The sequence below is a fragment of the Macrobrachium nipponense genome, chromosome 15 (genome assembly GCF_015104395.2).
Source record: "Macrobrachium nipponense isolate FS-2020 chromosome 15, ASM1510439v2, whole genome shotgun sequence".
NCBI classification, from domain to species: Eukaryota; Metazoa; Arthropoda; class Malacostraca; order Decapoda; family Palaemonidae; genus Macrobrachium; species Macrobrachium nipponense.
The window spans coordinates 76,416,096-76,433,419 of NC_087208.1; the positions used below are offsets into that span (position 1 = coordinate 76,416,096).

At 38.3% G+C, this 17,324-nt stretch overlaps 1 protein-coding gene across 1 annotated transcript in view; it reads right to left on the bottom strand.

The window, feature by feature from the left end:
* Positions 1-875: 875 nt before the first annotated feature.
* The window catches only part of LOC135195078 (coiled-coil domain-containing protein 134-like), a 162,918-nt gene continuing 146,469 nt past the window's right edge, over positions 876-17,324 (bottom strand). The window contains exons 4-5 of the mRNA XM_064221451.1: positions 17,253-17,324; positions 876-1,643 (exon numbers count right to left, since the gene is read on the bottom strand). The exon at positions 17,253-17,324 is cut by the window's right edge and continues 107 nt beyond it. Of these exons, the coding sequence (XP_064077521.1) occupies positions 1,461-1,643; positions 17,253-17,324 (255 nt within the window). The 3' untranslated portion in view covers positions 876-1,460. The remainder of the gene's footprint in view (positions 1,644-17,252) is intronic.

The window sequence follows — 17,324 nt, forward strand, 5'->3', positions numbered from 1 at the left end:
GAACACTGGTTTCTTGGAAACTGGAGAAAATTGAACTTTCTTTCAACCACGAATAGGCACCGAAGCATTTCTGCCATGAGGGACACTTTCGTCAACCTCATCAAGGCCATCAATTGAAACACATGCATGGATGTGAGCAACAGGCGAGGAAATTCTGGACCTAGCAGGTGAACAAGACTTGAAACAAGGAGAACAACATCTTGAAGGCCTCGAAGCAGCCAGACTCCTAACCTGAGGGACCACCACCTTTGACTACTTGACCGGAGCCTTGTCATCCTTATGGTGAAATCCAACAGATTGAAGAGACATAAATAAGAGACTTCTGAGAAGATGGGCAATGATCATTTTCCACAGGAACACAAAACGTGAGAGAGAGGACAACGTCCGCATAAGTGAAGGTGAGACTTATTTCTGTGTGGGGAAGAAAACGAGAAAGCTTCACACACAACCACATGCCATTTTTCTTTATTGTTCCAATGAACTTACGATGAAATCCAATGAGTTCATTCTTCTCTTCTTCATTCCAAACTTTCATCTTTTAGTCTGCTGTTAACACTAGGCCATTTGCAAACAGTAGCACTCACAGTCTTCATTTTCTGTACTTCTTTGTAGCTACAACCATTACTACAGTGAAACCGTTTGATAAAATAAAATATAAAATATGGAGTGGAAAACAAAAAAATTCTCAGTGGAAAACAAAAAAAATTCTAATCCTCAAAACCAGAATATTATAGTAAATGGTAACTTATTTAATTATTAAAAACTGTCAATCCCACTGAAGAAATAAGTAAAGAATTTACCACTTACAAATGAGCCTAAAATTTTAGATCCTTATGACTATTCTGTTGAAATGTATAGAGGTAAAAAACTACTACTAAAAAATGCTGATTTTATTTCATGAAGTTTTCCACTTACATGGCAGTAATAAGCATCAAAATGAGGCAGGAATTAATATTGTCTTCATCTAAGGCACAAAAGAGCTTGTTAAAACTTGTCTATTGGATAGTTTTAAAAGCTGCTTTAATTACCCCATGTTTTCAAATTGATTTCACTCACGCTAATTCCAAGAATGATATCCACAGAAACTTCAGTGATGGTATTCGACTTCAAAGAAATTAATAAGTGTTACTATACTTATATTTTGGAAATCATTTCCCCAAAATGTAACTGGTGATTTCTTTCAAACCCAAAGCTGCACAAAATTGAGCATTTTCAGTTCTGGGCTGGGCATGGAACTAGTAGAAAGAGTTGAGGAAATGACCCTGCCACTAAAGAATAAACCACTTACTGCATTCACCACCAATTTAAAAAGCTAAGCGCACACTTTAATTCCCTAGCATTGCTTACTGATAAGGTTCAAACTTCAATATACTGTCACTAATGCAAGTCTCAACTTTTTGCATATCAGGGAGACTGGGTTTCACGTTACATTAAAAAGTTATATTTATTGATTTTATTCACTATAGATCACCATAACTTCTCGACAGCTGTGGACCTTTCTTGAATGTTTTTCGTTGTTTCTTCTTCTCTTGGGAATTACCATCCTTTCTTCGTGACCATTCACCACTAACGCGAGCGTTTTCTTTTGAATAAGGGTTAACATAGTGAGGGTCCTTCTCGGCAACTCCCATTTCTTGTGATACCTATTCAAACAAAAATTGCAAATTCCATAAAACATTACTGATTTTTGCCATGCAAACCATCATTTATACACTGTACAACCCACATTCATGGTGTTTAAATATCTTCCACTCCAAACACACACTACTGTCAGAGAGAAGCTATAGTAGTAGTACCATATATGCATCACATAGATTTGTAGTAACTAACTCCCTACTTTTTGAGTGGTTTGAAATCTTCGTTGTAATGTCACTGGTGCCAGCTGGAAGGACATGTTACATTAGCATAGTTTTGCACGGAAGAACTCTACTTTTATTCTGAAAAAAAGCATGCTTTGTTTCAACATAAACCCCTTAGTACTCGTATATAATCTGGATTGTCATTTTTAGAAGTGAGGTTCAAGGTACATATGCTCTAATGTGTTATCTACATGATCCATAAATAGATCTAATGGGACTCGAGTAAAGGACTTAACTCTCTGGTCAGGATGAGGGGTCAAACAAGAGGGGGGCCACCTGTGAGAATAAAAAAATATGCAAATAATGTGAGCATGTTAACTAAGGAGAGGACATATATGTTAGGGAAAATCACTGGTAACCTTGGAATTCTAAATGAGGGGAAAAGGGAGAGTATGGAAGAAATCCTGTAAGTCACTGTCTATGGCAACAACTTGCCCTATTGCTATTACCATTCCCAGAGTACATGTACAAGAAAATACTGGTGGCACCTCCTGGTCCCTGCACTTTATATATAATTTAAATCTAGTTTACATTTAAAAAAAGTGGCGTGGTCGGTTTGGTCTTGGCCTGTTACCTCAGTGATCGCGAGTTCAATTCTCGGGCATTCCATTGAGGTGTCAGAGATGTGTATTTCTGGTGAAGAAATTCACTCTTGTCCTCTTCATTATTATGAGTAGCAGGCATGCAAAGCAAAGGTGGTGATTACTGTGGAATGGTCCTAGCTATCTGAGGCTTCAGTCTTTGCTATTAAGTCAGCAGCAGTGGAACCAAAATCCTTGGTTTACATGACTTCCAGATTAAATATGAATTTACCTGACCAACTCCTGAGATGCAATGGCCAGAAGACTATACTATGCGACTAACCACTCATATATTTTTCAAGGGTTTGTATGGTGACTTGGTAGGGCATCTCAAAACCAAGTACAAATCCTAGTTAGGAGGCAAGGATAGTAGCTACAGAAACTTCTGAAAGTGATCGACCAATCTTTCAAGTTCCACAAAACCCACACCTAGTCCACAAGCAGGCTGAAAATATAAACTTATGGTTGCAAAGGTCTACACACATAAGGCATCAGCCACCACTGCCTTGCTCCCCAAGGTCTCATTTCAGTGGAAGGGGACTTGGGTGCTGATTTCATGTTCAGTAGTTAAGCATTGCCCTGTCCCTTACCCCTGCTGATCATTAGTAACCTCTACATCTTTAAACTATTGTTATCTGCCACATAAACTGCACTGTTCGCAGAAAAAAAACAAAAGATAATTAGTTAAACAAGGAACTTAAAACAGGAAGCTGCTACTCAAGGAGAGTGACTTAAAATCAACTACTGATTAATGCAAAAAATTCATAAGATGATCAACTTAAGTGGAAAAGATGACACAAACAGAACAATAACGAAAAATAGGAAAGGAAAATAATTTAGGAATTCTGCTAAGCTGTTAACAATGCTGTGGTGAACCTGAGGATCTATCAGCAAATGTGCATTACTTCTACTGCTATTCTACTTATTTGTGTGTGTAAGAATAAAAAACTAGTGTCTGGGACATACAAAGAACATGAATTTACAACATATGCCATTCATGAGTAATGTGTTTGTGGAGAAATATACTATAGCTGGCACTTAAGCTTACATCAATTTATCAACAGGTTGATTTCTACATCAGCTATTCTAAGTTTAAAGACACTGAAGAATAATGTTCTATATAAACATTAAAATATGCATGACAAAGACTAGGGCAACTTTCCAAGTTACTCTGTTAAATTTAAAGTTCATCAAAATGGTAGTCAACATTAGTTTGTTCATATACGAAACAAACCTTCGGTCTTAACATTAGGATAATACTAGCGCCAAGCTGGAAACCGGTAGAATTAATAAAAAATACTTGTGATTACTTTCTATCTGTTTAAAGCAGGTTTAGTTTGCCCGTTTAATTCATATTTTCCTATTTTCTCTTTCTGGGTGATCTGTGTGGGTGTGATCTGTTGGGTGTGTGTGTATGTTGTGAGATATGGAGAATTTTGCTTCACCAAGGGAAATTTCTTCGGGATCTCGCAAGAGACAAAGGAAATGTCCTGGAGTGAGTAGTTTTCCTTGTTCAAGATTTTTAACATCGGTATCTATGGATCCTCATCCAACGTGTAGTAGGTGCAGAGAAAACGTATGTACTATTGCTAATCCTTGTTCAGTTTGTCGGTGGAACAATGGATGAAGTTTTATAGGAAAGGCCAGTACAAAAAAGCAGATGCCGCCATCTTTGGATGACCAAGCGTCTTCAGCTTCTTTTGCATTGGCGATACATCAGACTGCTCCATATGTTTCACACGCCACCGGCCTTTGATGTTTCCCATACCCCTTCAGTTTCTTCTAATGATTTGTTATCGGAAGAGGAAACATCGCCATCTTTGTCCCAGATTTTAGTCCCCAATGCGCAGAGGATAGAAGGAATTTGGTTGGCGTTAAGCCTACCAGGCATACCAACCTTGGAAGGGTTGCCATCACACTACGCTGTAGGCGTCATGCTTCCATCCGGGCCCACCGATTATGAATGTTCTGCATCCACCTGGCTTGCAATTTATGGGAGCAAATGCTACGGTACCGACAGCAACATTGAAGTTTCCAGCGATGCAGAACTTTGGAAACAGTTTTGTAGCACACAGGGATACTAGCAGTAACCGCTCAATCTCCCTACAATCGTGGTGATGTCATGACCGACGTCACACATGGGCATGGCTGACTCCATGACTCACTACTTCATTGCCTCCGGAGACAAATACGCTATCAGACTCATTGGTACACAGTCACGAAGAAATTACAAGCTCTAGAGGACAAAATAGATAAGAAAGACAAAAAGAAAAGACGTGAATTGTCTTCTTCGTCTTCTTCCTCTAGTTCGACGTCATCGCAAAATTTGATGACGTCACTGCGTGTACCAGTCAAGTGTTGGAGGATAAGGGACTTCGTGACTGATACTCGTGCCAAGAGGAGAAGATTAAAGTCTTCGTCTTCGAGCCAGGACTGTCACATCCCTGTCAGCAACAAAGTGAAGAAGGCAGTGGCTAGTAAAGTTAACGATAACGACCGATGTCATTTACAGGCGTCCGAACAGCCACCCAAACGTTTGTCAAGAGGATAGGAGTGAACTAGCTTCTCCTGTGGCCGAACACAATTCATTGGAATCGGAGAAAGGGAAAAACCAGAGTTTCTGGCTTCATATGCAGAGGTGGTTGATTTGATTTGACAATTCAATAACCTTTTGAGGAGACTGGAGACACCTGTAAGTATACTTCCTCCAGGAATAGACATGATATTTGGACTGAAAAAGGATACGAAGGTGTCATATGAATTACCTTGCTCAAGTCATGTGGAGTCGCTTGTCAATGCACGGATTGCTGGAAGGGATAATTCTGTTAAGATCAAATAAATCATTTAAGTTCATCCCCCCCCCCCCCCCCCCCACCCCCCCCCCATTGCTGAAACATAGGAAATATTATGCAACACCTATGGTTCCTTTGCTATCAAGACAAATCAACCCAGATGTGGTAAGGTTAAAACCTGGATTAACCTTGGATCAAGTTAAGATGGAATGCCCATCAATGACTTGTCAAGAGGCTGCTACATTAGAAGCAACAGCTTCTTCTATCTTTCAGGCTGCTTCTTGGTTAGACCTTTGGTCAACAGCAGTAGCAAAAATTGCATCCTCAGAATCAACAAGGAAATTAGTGGATGAGACAATGTTTTTCAGATTGCTCCAATCGTGCTTGAAAGCAATTGCGTACTTGACGAATTTGAGTGCCAATGTATGGGCTAATATCCTGTTGATGAGGCGAGATGCAGCATTGGCTAGATTATGCCGCACTATTGATTTGGATTCCCCATTAGCAATGCAGAATGGGGATATCCTAGAGTTGCAATTGCTGTTGCCAAAGGGTATACTGGAAGCTGCTATTGATAGAAGAATGGATACAAATGACACATTAGCCCAGCAGGGAGTTAGGAAAACATCTGGAAGCCAGGCTAATTCTAATAAGGTAAGGCAACATCAACAATTACCTCAAAAGAGACCAGTGAGACATAACACCTCTAATAGGTCAACAAGACCCTCTTCCCTAAAGAAGAAGTTAGCTCATCGGCTAATAGGTCAACAAGACCCTCTTCCCTAAAGAAGAAGTTAGCTCATCGGCCCTTTCACAATAGACCCAACAGAGGAAGGGGTATTAAGGGCAGGGGAGAGGTTCGAGACGACAGGATGGGCACCTCTCACCAGTCACCAGTGAGGGGATGCCTGGCAAATCATTGGAGGGGGTGGCAGATGTTCTGAGAGTCAGGTATCTGATTCCATTTGACGTGACCCCACCCCTGACAGAACAACCATTACCACACCTCTCCTGTGCTCAGGAGTCTCAGAAATCTCTTATTCTGCAAGAGGAAGTGAAAATGATGAAGAAGGGAGCTGTAGAACAAGTATCGCTTCCATTAAGGGGGTTTTACAGCCGTATTTTCCTTGTCCCCAAAGCCAATGGAGATTGGAGGACAGTTATAGGTCTGTCAACATTGAATCTGTTTATAAGGAAAACCAGATTCAGAATGGAGACCCCAAAGAGAGTTCTAGCAGCAGTCAGAGACAAGGACTTTAAGCTAACAATAGACTCGAAGGACGCATACTTTCAGTTCCCAGTCCATCAGTCTTCCAGGAAATTTCTATGCTTCAGTCTTGCAGAGAAAGTTTTCCAATTCAGAGTCTTGTGCTTTGGATTGACAACATCTCCCCAAGTTTTTACAAGGGTATTCACTCACGTGTCGACATGGGCGCATGCTCGGGATCAGGCTAATAACATACCTAGTATGACTGGCTGGTGATAGCAAAGTCCAGAGAAAAATTACAGCCTAGGCATTGTGATAAATCAGGAGAAGTCAAAGTTGGATCCCAGTCAGAGGCTGGTGTATATGGGTATGATTATAGACACAGTAAAAGCCAAAGTGTTCCCAGCAGACCATAGGGTAGAGAAATGCAGACAAGTGGTGAATGCCTTTCTGGGAAGATAAACACAGCCAGCAAACCAGTGGCAAGTAGTCCTGGGAATTCTAAGTTCCTTGGAAAAGCTGGTGCCACACGGGAGACTACACCTTCGATAATTATAATGGAGGATGAAGGAGTTTTGGCCGCCAACGGTAGATCACCCATACGAGCAAATTCCCTTGTCGACAGAGGTGAGGAAAGACCTACTGTGGTGGGTGCAGGACAACAATCTGACAGTGGGAGTTCCCATTAAGCAACCCTCTCCAGTCTCCTGCTGTTCTCAGATGCCTTACTTGAAGGTTGGGGTGCGCACATGGAGGAGCTGATGATTTCAGGGAAGTGGAATCGCAAGGACAGAGAACTCCATATAAACATGCTGGAGTTAAAAACAGCCTTTCTGGCACTACAGGAATTTCGGGAGAGGGTGAAGGGGTAATCAGTGGTATTGATGTCAGACACCACCACAATAGTAGCTTATGTATACAAGCAAGAAGGCCTAGTATCTCGCCAGTTACACCTGATGACAGTTCAACTTCACCAGTGGGCTGTATAGACCTTACATCTTGTTTGGGTTGCCTCAGGTCCCTCAGTGTGAGGCACCTCTAATGTCTACCAGAGAGTTGCTAGTGCATCTTCTGGTATATTTTGCATCTTCCAGTCTAGGATGCAGCTTAGATATTTGTCGAGCTTATTCTTAAACACATCTATGCTCACTCCTGATATATTCCTCAGATGAGCTGGCAACGTACTGAATAGACGCTGCATTGTTGATGCTGGTGCGTAGTGGATTAATGTCCTGTGAGCTTTCCTTATTTTTCCTGGTATAGTTTTGGGCACTATTAATCTACCTCTGCTTGCTCTTTCTGATATTTTTAGCTCCATGATTTTTCGGCAATTCCTTCTATCTGTTTCCGTGTCTGAATTATCATGTAGCGTTCTCTTCTTTCTAGATTATAATTTTAAAAACTGTAGTCTTTCCCAGTAGTCAAGATCCTTAGCTTCTTCTATTCTAGCTGTAAAGGACCTTTGTACACTCTTTATTTGTGCAATATCCTTTTGGTAGTGTGGGTACCATATCATATTGCAATATTCAAGTGGACTACGAACATACATTTTATAAAGCATAATCATGTGTTCAGCTTTTCTTGTATTGAAGTGCCGTAACATCCCCACTTTTGCTTTACATTTTGCCTATAGAATTGCTATTTGATCAGTGCATAACATATTCCTATTCAACATCACACCAAGGTCTTTAACTGCTTCCTTATTTGTGATTGTCTCGTTATTAGGTCCCCTATATGCATATAGCTTTCCTTCTCTATCTCCATAATTTATTGATTCAAATTTATCAGAGTTAAATACCATCCTATTTACCTCTGCCCAATCATATACTTTGTTAAGGTCTCTTTGTAGCAAGTTCCTATCTTCTTCACAAGTAATTTCTCTACTTATTCTTGTGTCATCGGCGAAACTACTCACTAACGATTCCTTAACATTACTGTCTATGTCTGCAATCATAATACCAAACAGTAATGCAGCTAACACCATACCTTGTGGCACACCGGATATTACCTTAGCTTCATTCAATGTCTCATCGTTTGCAATAACTATCTGTTTTCTGTTTTGTAAAAATTCTTTTAAGCATCTTCTTACTTTGTCCACTATATTATGTTTTCTAATTTTCTTCACTAATATATTATGATCTACCTTGTCAAAAGCTTTTGCAAAATCTAGATAAACCACATCTGTTTCATTTCCGTTTTTCATATTTTTATATATGTTCTCACGGTGGATTAACAGTTGGGTTTGTGTACTTTTTCTGGGTACAAAACCATGTTGTCCTATATTAAACAAATTATTTTTTATTTAATGTTTCATAATATTTTTCTTCATTACCCTTTCATACACTTTCATAATATGTGATGTTAGACTCACAGGCCTATAATTACTTGCCTCTAGTCTTGATCCACTTTTGAAAGTGGGGGTAATATATGCTAATTTGTGCTCATCATAAATCTTGCCTGTATCTACACTTTGTCTTAGTAATATTACATGGGGCTTTGCGATAGAATGAACTACTTCCTTTAACAAAATACCAGGGACACCATCAGGCCCAGCTGCAGCTCCATTTTTAATTTCATTAATAGTCTGCACAATATCAGCTTCATTAATATCTATGATAAATATTCACTATTTTCATCCCTTATTTCTGTATCATTATCTTCATTATCAATTCTAGGTGTAAATTCTCTCTCATATCTTTTTGCCAATATGTTGCATATTTCCTTTTTTTCATTCGTTAATCTCCCTTCAATTCTTAGAGGGGCTATTTCTATTCTTCTTTTATTCATCTTTTTCGTATACGAGTACAATAGTTTGGGGTTTTGTTTAAAATTTACTAGGATTTTTTCTTCCAAGTCCTGTTTTTCATTTTCTTTTGATTGTATAATCTTTTGTTCTGCATTTTCTATCCTACTTTTTAGTTCCATCACTTCCCATGCATTTTTTTCTTTTGCAAGACCTTTTTTCCACTTTCTGATTTTCTGGAACAAGATCCTTTTGTCTCTTGGTATGCATGACTGATGTTTACTTTTCTTCTTCGGTATATATTTATCCACTATTTGCTCTAATATTTTATATAAAATCTCCGTATTTACCTGTATATCATCACTTATGAAACGTTATCCTAATCTTTGTTTAATTCTTCACTTATTTCTGACCATTTTATATTTTTACTATAGAAATTGTATTTTCCATATCCTTCCCACTTTTTCATCTCTTGCTTATCTGTTTTCACTTGCTTTGGAATGGACTGTTAATTCTATGTGATTATGGTCTGAAATACTCACATTATAAACTATTATTTCTTTAACATAATTCACCTCGTTCACAAATACTAGGTGTAAAGTATTTTCCTTTCTTGTTGGCAGGTGATTTATTTGTTGAATGTTGTAATCTAGTAGCATATCTAATAGCTTTTCGAATTGCCTCTCATCATCTGCACTACTATTACTCTCTTTTTTTAAATGTATAAATACAACCACAATCTCCAATTCGTTCTTTCCAATCTACAAAAGGAAAGTTAAAGTCTCTGGATAGGAGAATAGTCCAGTCCTTGTGATTTCTACATATATCATCCAATTTTTCTAATATTGTGTCAAACTCTTTAGTATTAGGGGGTCTATATATTACTATGTTCATTAATTTTTCAGATTCAAATTCTACTACTGTTAGTTCACATTCTGAGTTACTATATTTCTCATATATTTTTCCTTGTTTTATGTCTTTCCCATATATCGCGGTTTCCCCTTTTTCTTTTCAATTTAGGTTAGTTTTTCTAAGAACTCTATTTTTCTTTTTGAGTTACTCGTAACTAAACCCTGCGCATTCATCACTATGATGGTTTGCGTGTTATCTCCTTCATTTAATAAAGGTAATAATAAGGATTTTTCCATGTCTCTTTCCTGTTCTGGTATGTTGTTCTTTCCTTCATTTCCAGAAATTCTGACATTAAAAATTCCAACTTTTCAAATATATTTGATCTTCCTTAATCATAATTATTCTTTTTGTGTTTGAATCTGCAATTTTCTCTGTATCTGCACCATCCCCTAGCATTGTATAAACAGTATTTATCTCTTGAGCTGTATCTTGGAGCTGATGCTTGGGAATTCTTTGTTGACACTCCATATCGCAGTGATGGTTTTTCTCCTTCACCTCATGTTCTTTGTTCCTCTCTTTATTTGTTTCTTTTCTATTTTGGATTTTATTATTTAATTAATTTTGATTCATGGCTACAGGGTGCATATATTTAAATTCTTTTTTTTTTAGCTTACATCCTTTTCCTTCTTTTAAGTTTTTGCATATCCTCATAGCCATCTAGGTATGCACATTTACCATATATTTCATAGTTGTGACATACCTTGGGATGTTTGTAGTAACTCTTTCTCCAAATCTGCAATTCCCTCTTTTCAAAAGGGTTCAGACTTTGTCTTTCTTTTCTATTTTTTCTATCTCTTTCCCATCAGTATGCAGATCTGGGTAAAGCCTCTTTGGGATTTTATTTTGTGTTGTCATGTCATAGTTTATTTCTTTGTATGTATGCTGCTTGATTGCCTCATATGTAGTATCTATGAGTATCTCTGTATCCATACTCTTGTCTTGCACTTTGTTTTCATTATTTTTTTTCTGTCATTTCAGTTTTGTTTTCTTCTCTTCCGTTTTCCTCTTCTTCTTCATCTACTATTTGCACATTAAGTCTTGATTTAATAACATTGTCTATCCATGAGAGACATGTTGAGCAAAATACTCTGGTATCCTTACTTGTATTTTGCATGACTCAGCACATTGCGGATGCGTCGTAATGTTGCATGCAGAACATTTTCTGATCAGGTTTTGTGGATTGACTATGCTATACCACACCTTACACAGTTTGTATGCTTTTGGCATTCTTTTTCCTATTGCATCAATTAGTATATTCACAATGTTCACTTTTTCATATTCTTTGTCAGAATATGTCGATTGATGTAAATTTTCTTTATAAGTCTCTTGACCACTTAAATGTTATTTGGAACTCCTTCAATTATTTTCATGATGTTTTCTGATGATTTATTCCAGTTTGAAGGATCGTATCCTTCCAATATATCTATGAATGCTTTGTATCTTTTTGATTAGGGCTGTTATTGATCTCATAGATGAGAAATGCCAGTTCCCTTCCTGCTAACTCATCATATCGCATTTCTGCAAGAAGAGCAAGATTTCGCCATCTCCTCCCACAATCTGAGCTTACTGCCATCTTGATGTGATTTACAATACTTCACTCGATAAACTAACTTAGTAGCCCCTTTATCCTACTATTTTCACAATAATCTTATCGCCGACAATCCACGAACACTTCTAGATATAATTCGTTTTCTAGTCGTATATTAAATGCGTGATATTGGTTGATTAATCAGACTGTGCACAGGTACATCTCACCGAGCAGAATGGCACTATATATTCCAGGAAAAAGAAACATAGTTGCCCACAAACTGAGCCACAGGGACCAGATTCTAGGAACAGAGTGGTCCTTGCACCAGGAAGTGGTAGACAGAATGTTCTTGTGGGAAAGGCCAATCATAGACCTATTCTCAACCAGGTACAACAAAAAAGTTGGAAGCGTATTGTTCAGTAGTCCCGGACGCAGAACCATTAGCAGAAGATATGCTACAACATCCACAGGACAATCTGTACGTGTACGCATTTCCTCCATTTTGCCTAACCCGTCAGGTTCTGAACAAGGTGATGCTGTCTCAGAACCTCAAGATGACTCTGGTAGCCCTATTGTGGCCGAAGGCAGAATGGTTTCCTGACCTGTTGGAACTTCTAATAGATGTGCCGAGAGAGTTACCTCTATGGAACAACCTACTATGCCAACCACACGTGGAGAGGTACCACCAGTCGGTGCAGTACTTATCACTTCACAGGCGGAGACTGTCAAGTTTCTCCTACGAGCAAGAGGCTTTTCTCACAAAGCAGCAACACAGATGGCAGGAAATATCAGGTCATCGGCAGCTGTGTACCAAGGAAAATGGTCTGTTTACTGTGATTGGTGTCATAGAGGGAACTTGTCTCCACTCAGAACCAGTACTCAACAGTTAGCGGACTTTCTGATATATCTCAGAACAGAAAGACATATGTCTGTATCTGTGGTAAAGGGATACAGGGCTGCTCTAGCTTCAGTTCTGCATATGGAAGGCATGGACATTTCTTCTTCAAGGGAAATGGCTATGTTAATGAAGAATTTTGAGCAGTCCTGTTCCCCGAAGGAACTAAAAGTCCCAGATTGGGATTTGACCATGGTACTGAGCAGCCTTACAAAACCCCCATATGAGCCATTGCGACAGTCCACAGATAGAAGCTCGACCCTGAAGGCAGTCTTCCTATTGGCTCTAGCCTCAACCAAAAGGGTGGGGGAGCTGCATGGTTTGTCATATGTGGTACAGCATTCGAGAGGTTCGAAGTCTATGGTTTTCGAGTCTGTCCCAGAATTCGTAGCCAAAACTCAAAACCCATCAGTAGTGGATGGCAGATTCGACTTCTTTTCCATACCTTCTCTGGGAGAATTTGTGGACAATGATCCTGAAGAAATGCTATGCCCTGTCAGAGTACTAAGAGCGTACTTCAGAAGAACACGGCATCTCAGGCCGGGATGCCGAAGGCTTTTTGTGAGTACAGGACGGAACAAGAAGTGTCCAGGAACACAATATCGTTTTGGTTGAGAGAAACAATCAGGAATGCATACATGACAGGAGACAGAGGGTCAAATAGCCTGGAGAGAGCTAGAGGTCATGATATCAGGGGCTTGAGCACTTCTTTGGCATTCAAGAAAAATATGTCTGTGGAGAGGATTTTGGAAGCTGGTATTTGTTGACGCCTAACAACTTTCACTTCCTTTTGTTTAAAAGATGTTGCCCACAAATCCTTGGACACTTTTTCCTTGGGTCCAGTGGTGGCTGCCCAACAAGTGGTATAGCTCACCCAGTACCCCTGGCTGGTCAGTTAGTGTCTAGTCTAAGACGAAGGAATGAAAGTAGAATGAGATGAGATGACTGGTCTCCCTTTTCAGTAGCAACACACTCCTCTTAATAATAGGAAGGGAGTGTGGTATTAATAGGTCCATGTACAGGGACTGGGGTTGCTTATGAGAATGGATAGCTCTCCACCTTCCATAATGCAATAACCTATGGCATTGTAAAAAACACCCAGAGAGGGAAACCAATAGATTCTCATATATCTTTGTCTTAGAATTCATCTATTCAGAAATGGATAAAGGTGGCAAACTCCCACTTGGTTATAAAGACTTACCTCCCACCAATAAGTAAGTCTATCCTAATGTTGAGACCGAAGGTTTGTTTCGTTTATGAAAAAATGACAAATTTTTAACGAATCTGTATTTTTCATAACTAACAAACCTGAGGTCTTAACATATAAGGCCCACTTCGAACAACCCCTCTATACTGATCAGTCTAAACTGGGTTAGAAGAGTAACTGATAGGTCACGGGACGCCAAGGGCATTCTGGGAACTACAATACTCCCGTGACCTGGTACAGATGCCAATAGTCCCTGGATCACACAAGTTTTATATTAACTCTACCGGTTTCCAGATTGGCGCTAGTATTATCCTAATGTTAAGACCTCAGGTTTGTTAGTTATGAAAAATACAAATTGGTTAAAAACTTGTAATTTTTGTCAATTTATAGATTCATCATACTTAAAAATTATATGTACTGATACAACTGCTCTCAATGAGGTAAGATATTTTTCCAACATGGTTTACTTTTTTATGGCAGTGCATATTTCATTAGTGAACAATTACATCCAATGGCAGGCTGAACCATGATGGACAATAGAGTAATCTTTAAAGTACGTATCTGGATCTTCCTTATCAGACACACCTGAAGCTTGGACCAAGGACCAAAGATATACGTAATGGGCATAACTTTGAAACTAAGAACCTTAGGAATATTTCATGTTGGAAAATGAAGCCCAGAACATATTCTATTTATACAAAATATAAAAATAATATAGCCATATCTTTTTTGTTGAAAAACAAAAATGTACCATTTTACCCTTTTTTGTTATTTTTCTTAGCTATGTATACTTACAGACATTATTTTTCATGTTTGTTTGAGTTGATACCATGTGTGGTCATTTCTGTATTTTTTTTTTATTTCATGGAGATGTTAGGTGCTTAGAAATGATGTCCAGAGACTATTAAGACAAATGAGTGATCAGGCTGGCAATAGTGTGTAGGGGGGGGGGGGGATTTATTGCATCTCCTTAGGGCCAGCAAACTTGGGTTGGCCTAGTGGAGACAAATTTTCGAAGCCACATTAGAAAAGGCTAATAAAAACCAAAAGGAGGAATAATATTAGGCCTTTTATCCATATGAACTAGAGCTCTGAAATGCTTTCCCTAGAAGACCAATAAACCATTACACATTAGTGAACCAAAGGCCCAATGCAGATGCGCAACTCCATTGATCCATGTGCTCTGTGTCTCCCTGGGGCCCTTCTATGGAAATTAATTTTTCATATCTAATTTTCCTTACAGATTATGTGTAAATATGTACTGGTTATAACAAACAGTTTTAATATAAAACAAAATATTAATAAAAATCACATCTAAATCTCTTTCCCTGTTTTTCAGCAAAAGGTTGTAAAGCTACACGAGCTGCAGCAACATTGAGAGAAAATCTTGGTTTAAATACAGAGGAACCTCAACATACGAAAGTCCCTACTTACGAAAAATCCAAGTTACGAAAGCAAAGACGAAGATTTTTTGCTTCTGTATATGAAAATAATTCAGGTTGCAAAAGGGTAAAGTCCGAGATTCGCCCGGACCACCGAGAACAATTTTAAAACTCGCGCACCGCCAACTGAGTAGACTTGCCACCATCCTCCCACTCTCCCATTGGTTCCTGATGCTAGTCACTGCCATAAGATCCTGCTCTCCTATTGGTCAGCATCATGCCTCTATGTAAAGGTATTCCTTGACCATTTTTTGCGGCAGTGTTATCGTAAATACTGGTATTCATTCGTTCACATATATTTCGTTTGTTAACGTAAATTCGTGTCAGTGATTCGCTTTCGTTGTACTGTAAGTTACTTTATCGTGTTGTGTGTGAACTTACTTACGTTATTGGCCATGGGTCCCAAGAATGTTGCTGAAGTTCACTGAAAGAAGAGGATGCTTTCTATGGAGAACGAAGATGGAGATAATCAAGTGTTAATGTTCTCTGCCATTTGTTCATGTGTTTCATAAAGTCTAGTGTTAATGTTTTCTGCCATTTTTTAATGTGTTTCGTAAAGTTAAGTGTGCATGTTTTCTGCCATTTGTCCTCCTCCTCTGTCGCCACTTTCGGAGATCACCTCACTCGAAAGGTAAGGTCCCAAATTTTACTACATATGTACTTACATGTACGTAAAGTATTTCTTGTACCATGTACACTAATACACTTTATTTACAGGTACGTACTACAATAAAGGTTATGTTAAGTATTGAATGGTCCAAATTGTTGTATTTCATTGTTGTGTTTTTGTAGGGCTTGGAACGAATTAGGCAATTTACATGTAAAACGTAGTTCAAGATACGAAAAAATCAGGTTTCGAAGGCCGCTTCGGAATGGATTAATTTCGCATCCTGAGGCACTACTGTAAAACAGTATTAAATCTGCAATACTGTCTGTCCTAAATCAGTAATTCCTGTACACAATCCTTATATGAAATCTTCCTCTTGTTCTACACTATGTCATTCCCAAGCAGCATGTAGTTGGCATGAGGGTTGTTTGTTCCTATTTGTAACACTTTACACTTATCTACATTATAAGGCATTTGCCATTTTTTTCCCACTCTCCTGTTTTCATTAGATAATTTCTTAAACTTTCCACTGCTCTGGGTCTGCTGCATTTACACCTAGTTTGGTGTCATCCGCAAATTTGACTATCCTGCTAGTTAAACCTACGCCAATGTCATCAATGTAAATAAAAAACAAAAGACGGGCTGGGACAGAACCCTGGAGAACTCCACTTGTTACATCTGCCCATTCTGATTCTTCACCATTTATTACGACTCTCTGTTTTCTATAAAGTAGCCAGTTTAACATAGAGAGAGAGAGAGAGAGAGAGAGAGAGAGAGAGAGAGAGAGAGAGAGAGAGAGAGAGAGAGAGAACAAATTGTAATAGAAGTAGTAATAAAGAATATCCAGAATGATTCTACAGGATTTGACAATCCCCTTTGGCATGTTGCTTGCCAATTTGAACAACACCGAAAAATCCTTGATAAGGAAAATAGAAAAAAACTCTATAAAATTAATGGAGCTGAAGCAGCAATCCTTTTCAACAAGACATGTTTGAGAGAGGGTCTATTCCCCCCAAAAAAATAACAACAATGCTTAATGTATGATAGCTAATAAATAAAAAAAAAAAAAGTTTTAAAATAAAATTTAGCAGTGTTAAAGTCTTTCAGGTTTCAATCTATCAAATGAATAATATACCTAAATATATTCAATATTAAAAGTAAAGGAATTAATGACCAGTATCAATCTAAAGACATTTCACCTCACATAATTACTGTAGTTAAAACACTTCCATTGCCAAGAATCAACTACATACAAGCTGACAAGGGATGGGATGAGGAATTTTATCAAGTGTTATCATCAGTTGAAAATAAAAGTGGCACGACATTTCTCTGAATTCTTTAAACTTTAATTTGTACGTTACTTCTAAGCAACTGTGTGATGAATATTAAAAAAAAATTCTTTCATTCCATAAAGTACATTTGCTTCACATACAATAATTAAAATTACCATTGCATAAACCACACACTTTTACTACTTACCAGGTAAATAAAGTGACTAGTATTCTTGTCTAAGAATTTGGACTGTGAGGCAAAAAATATTCCCCAAGTGAA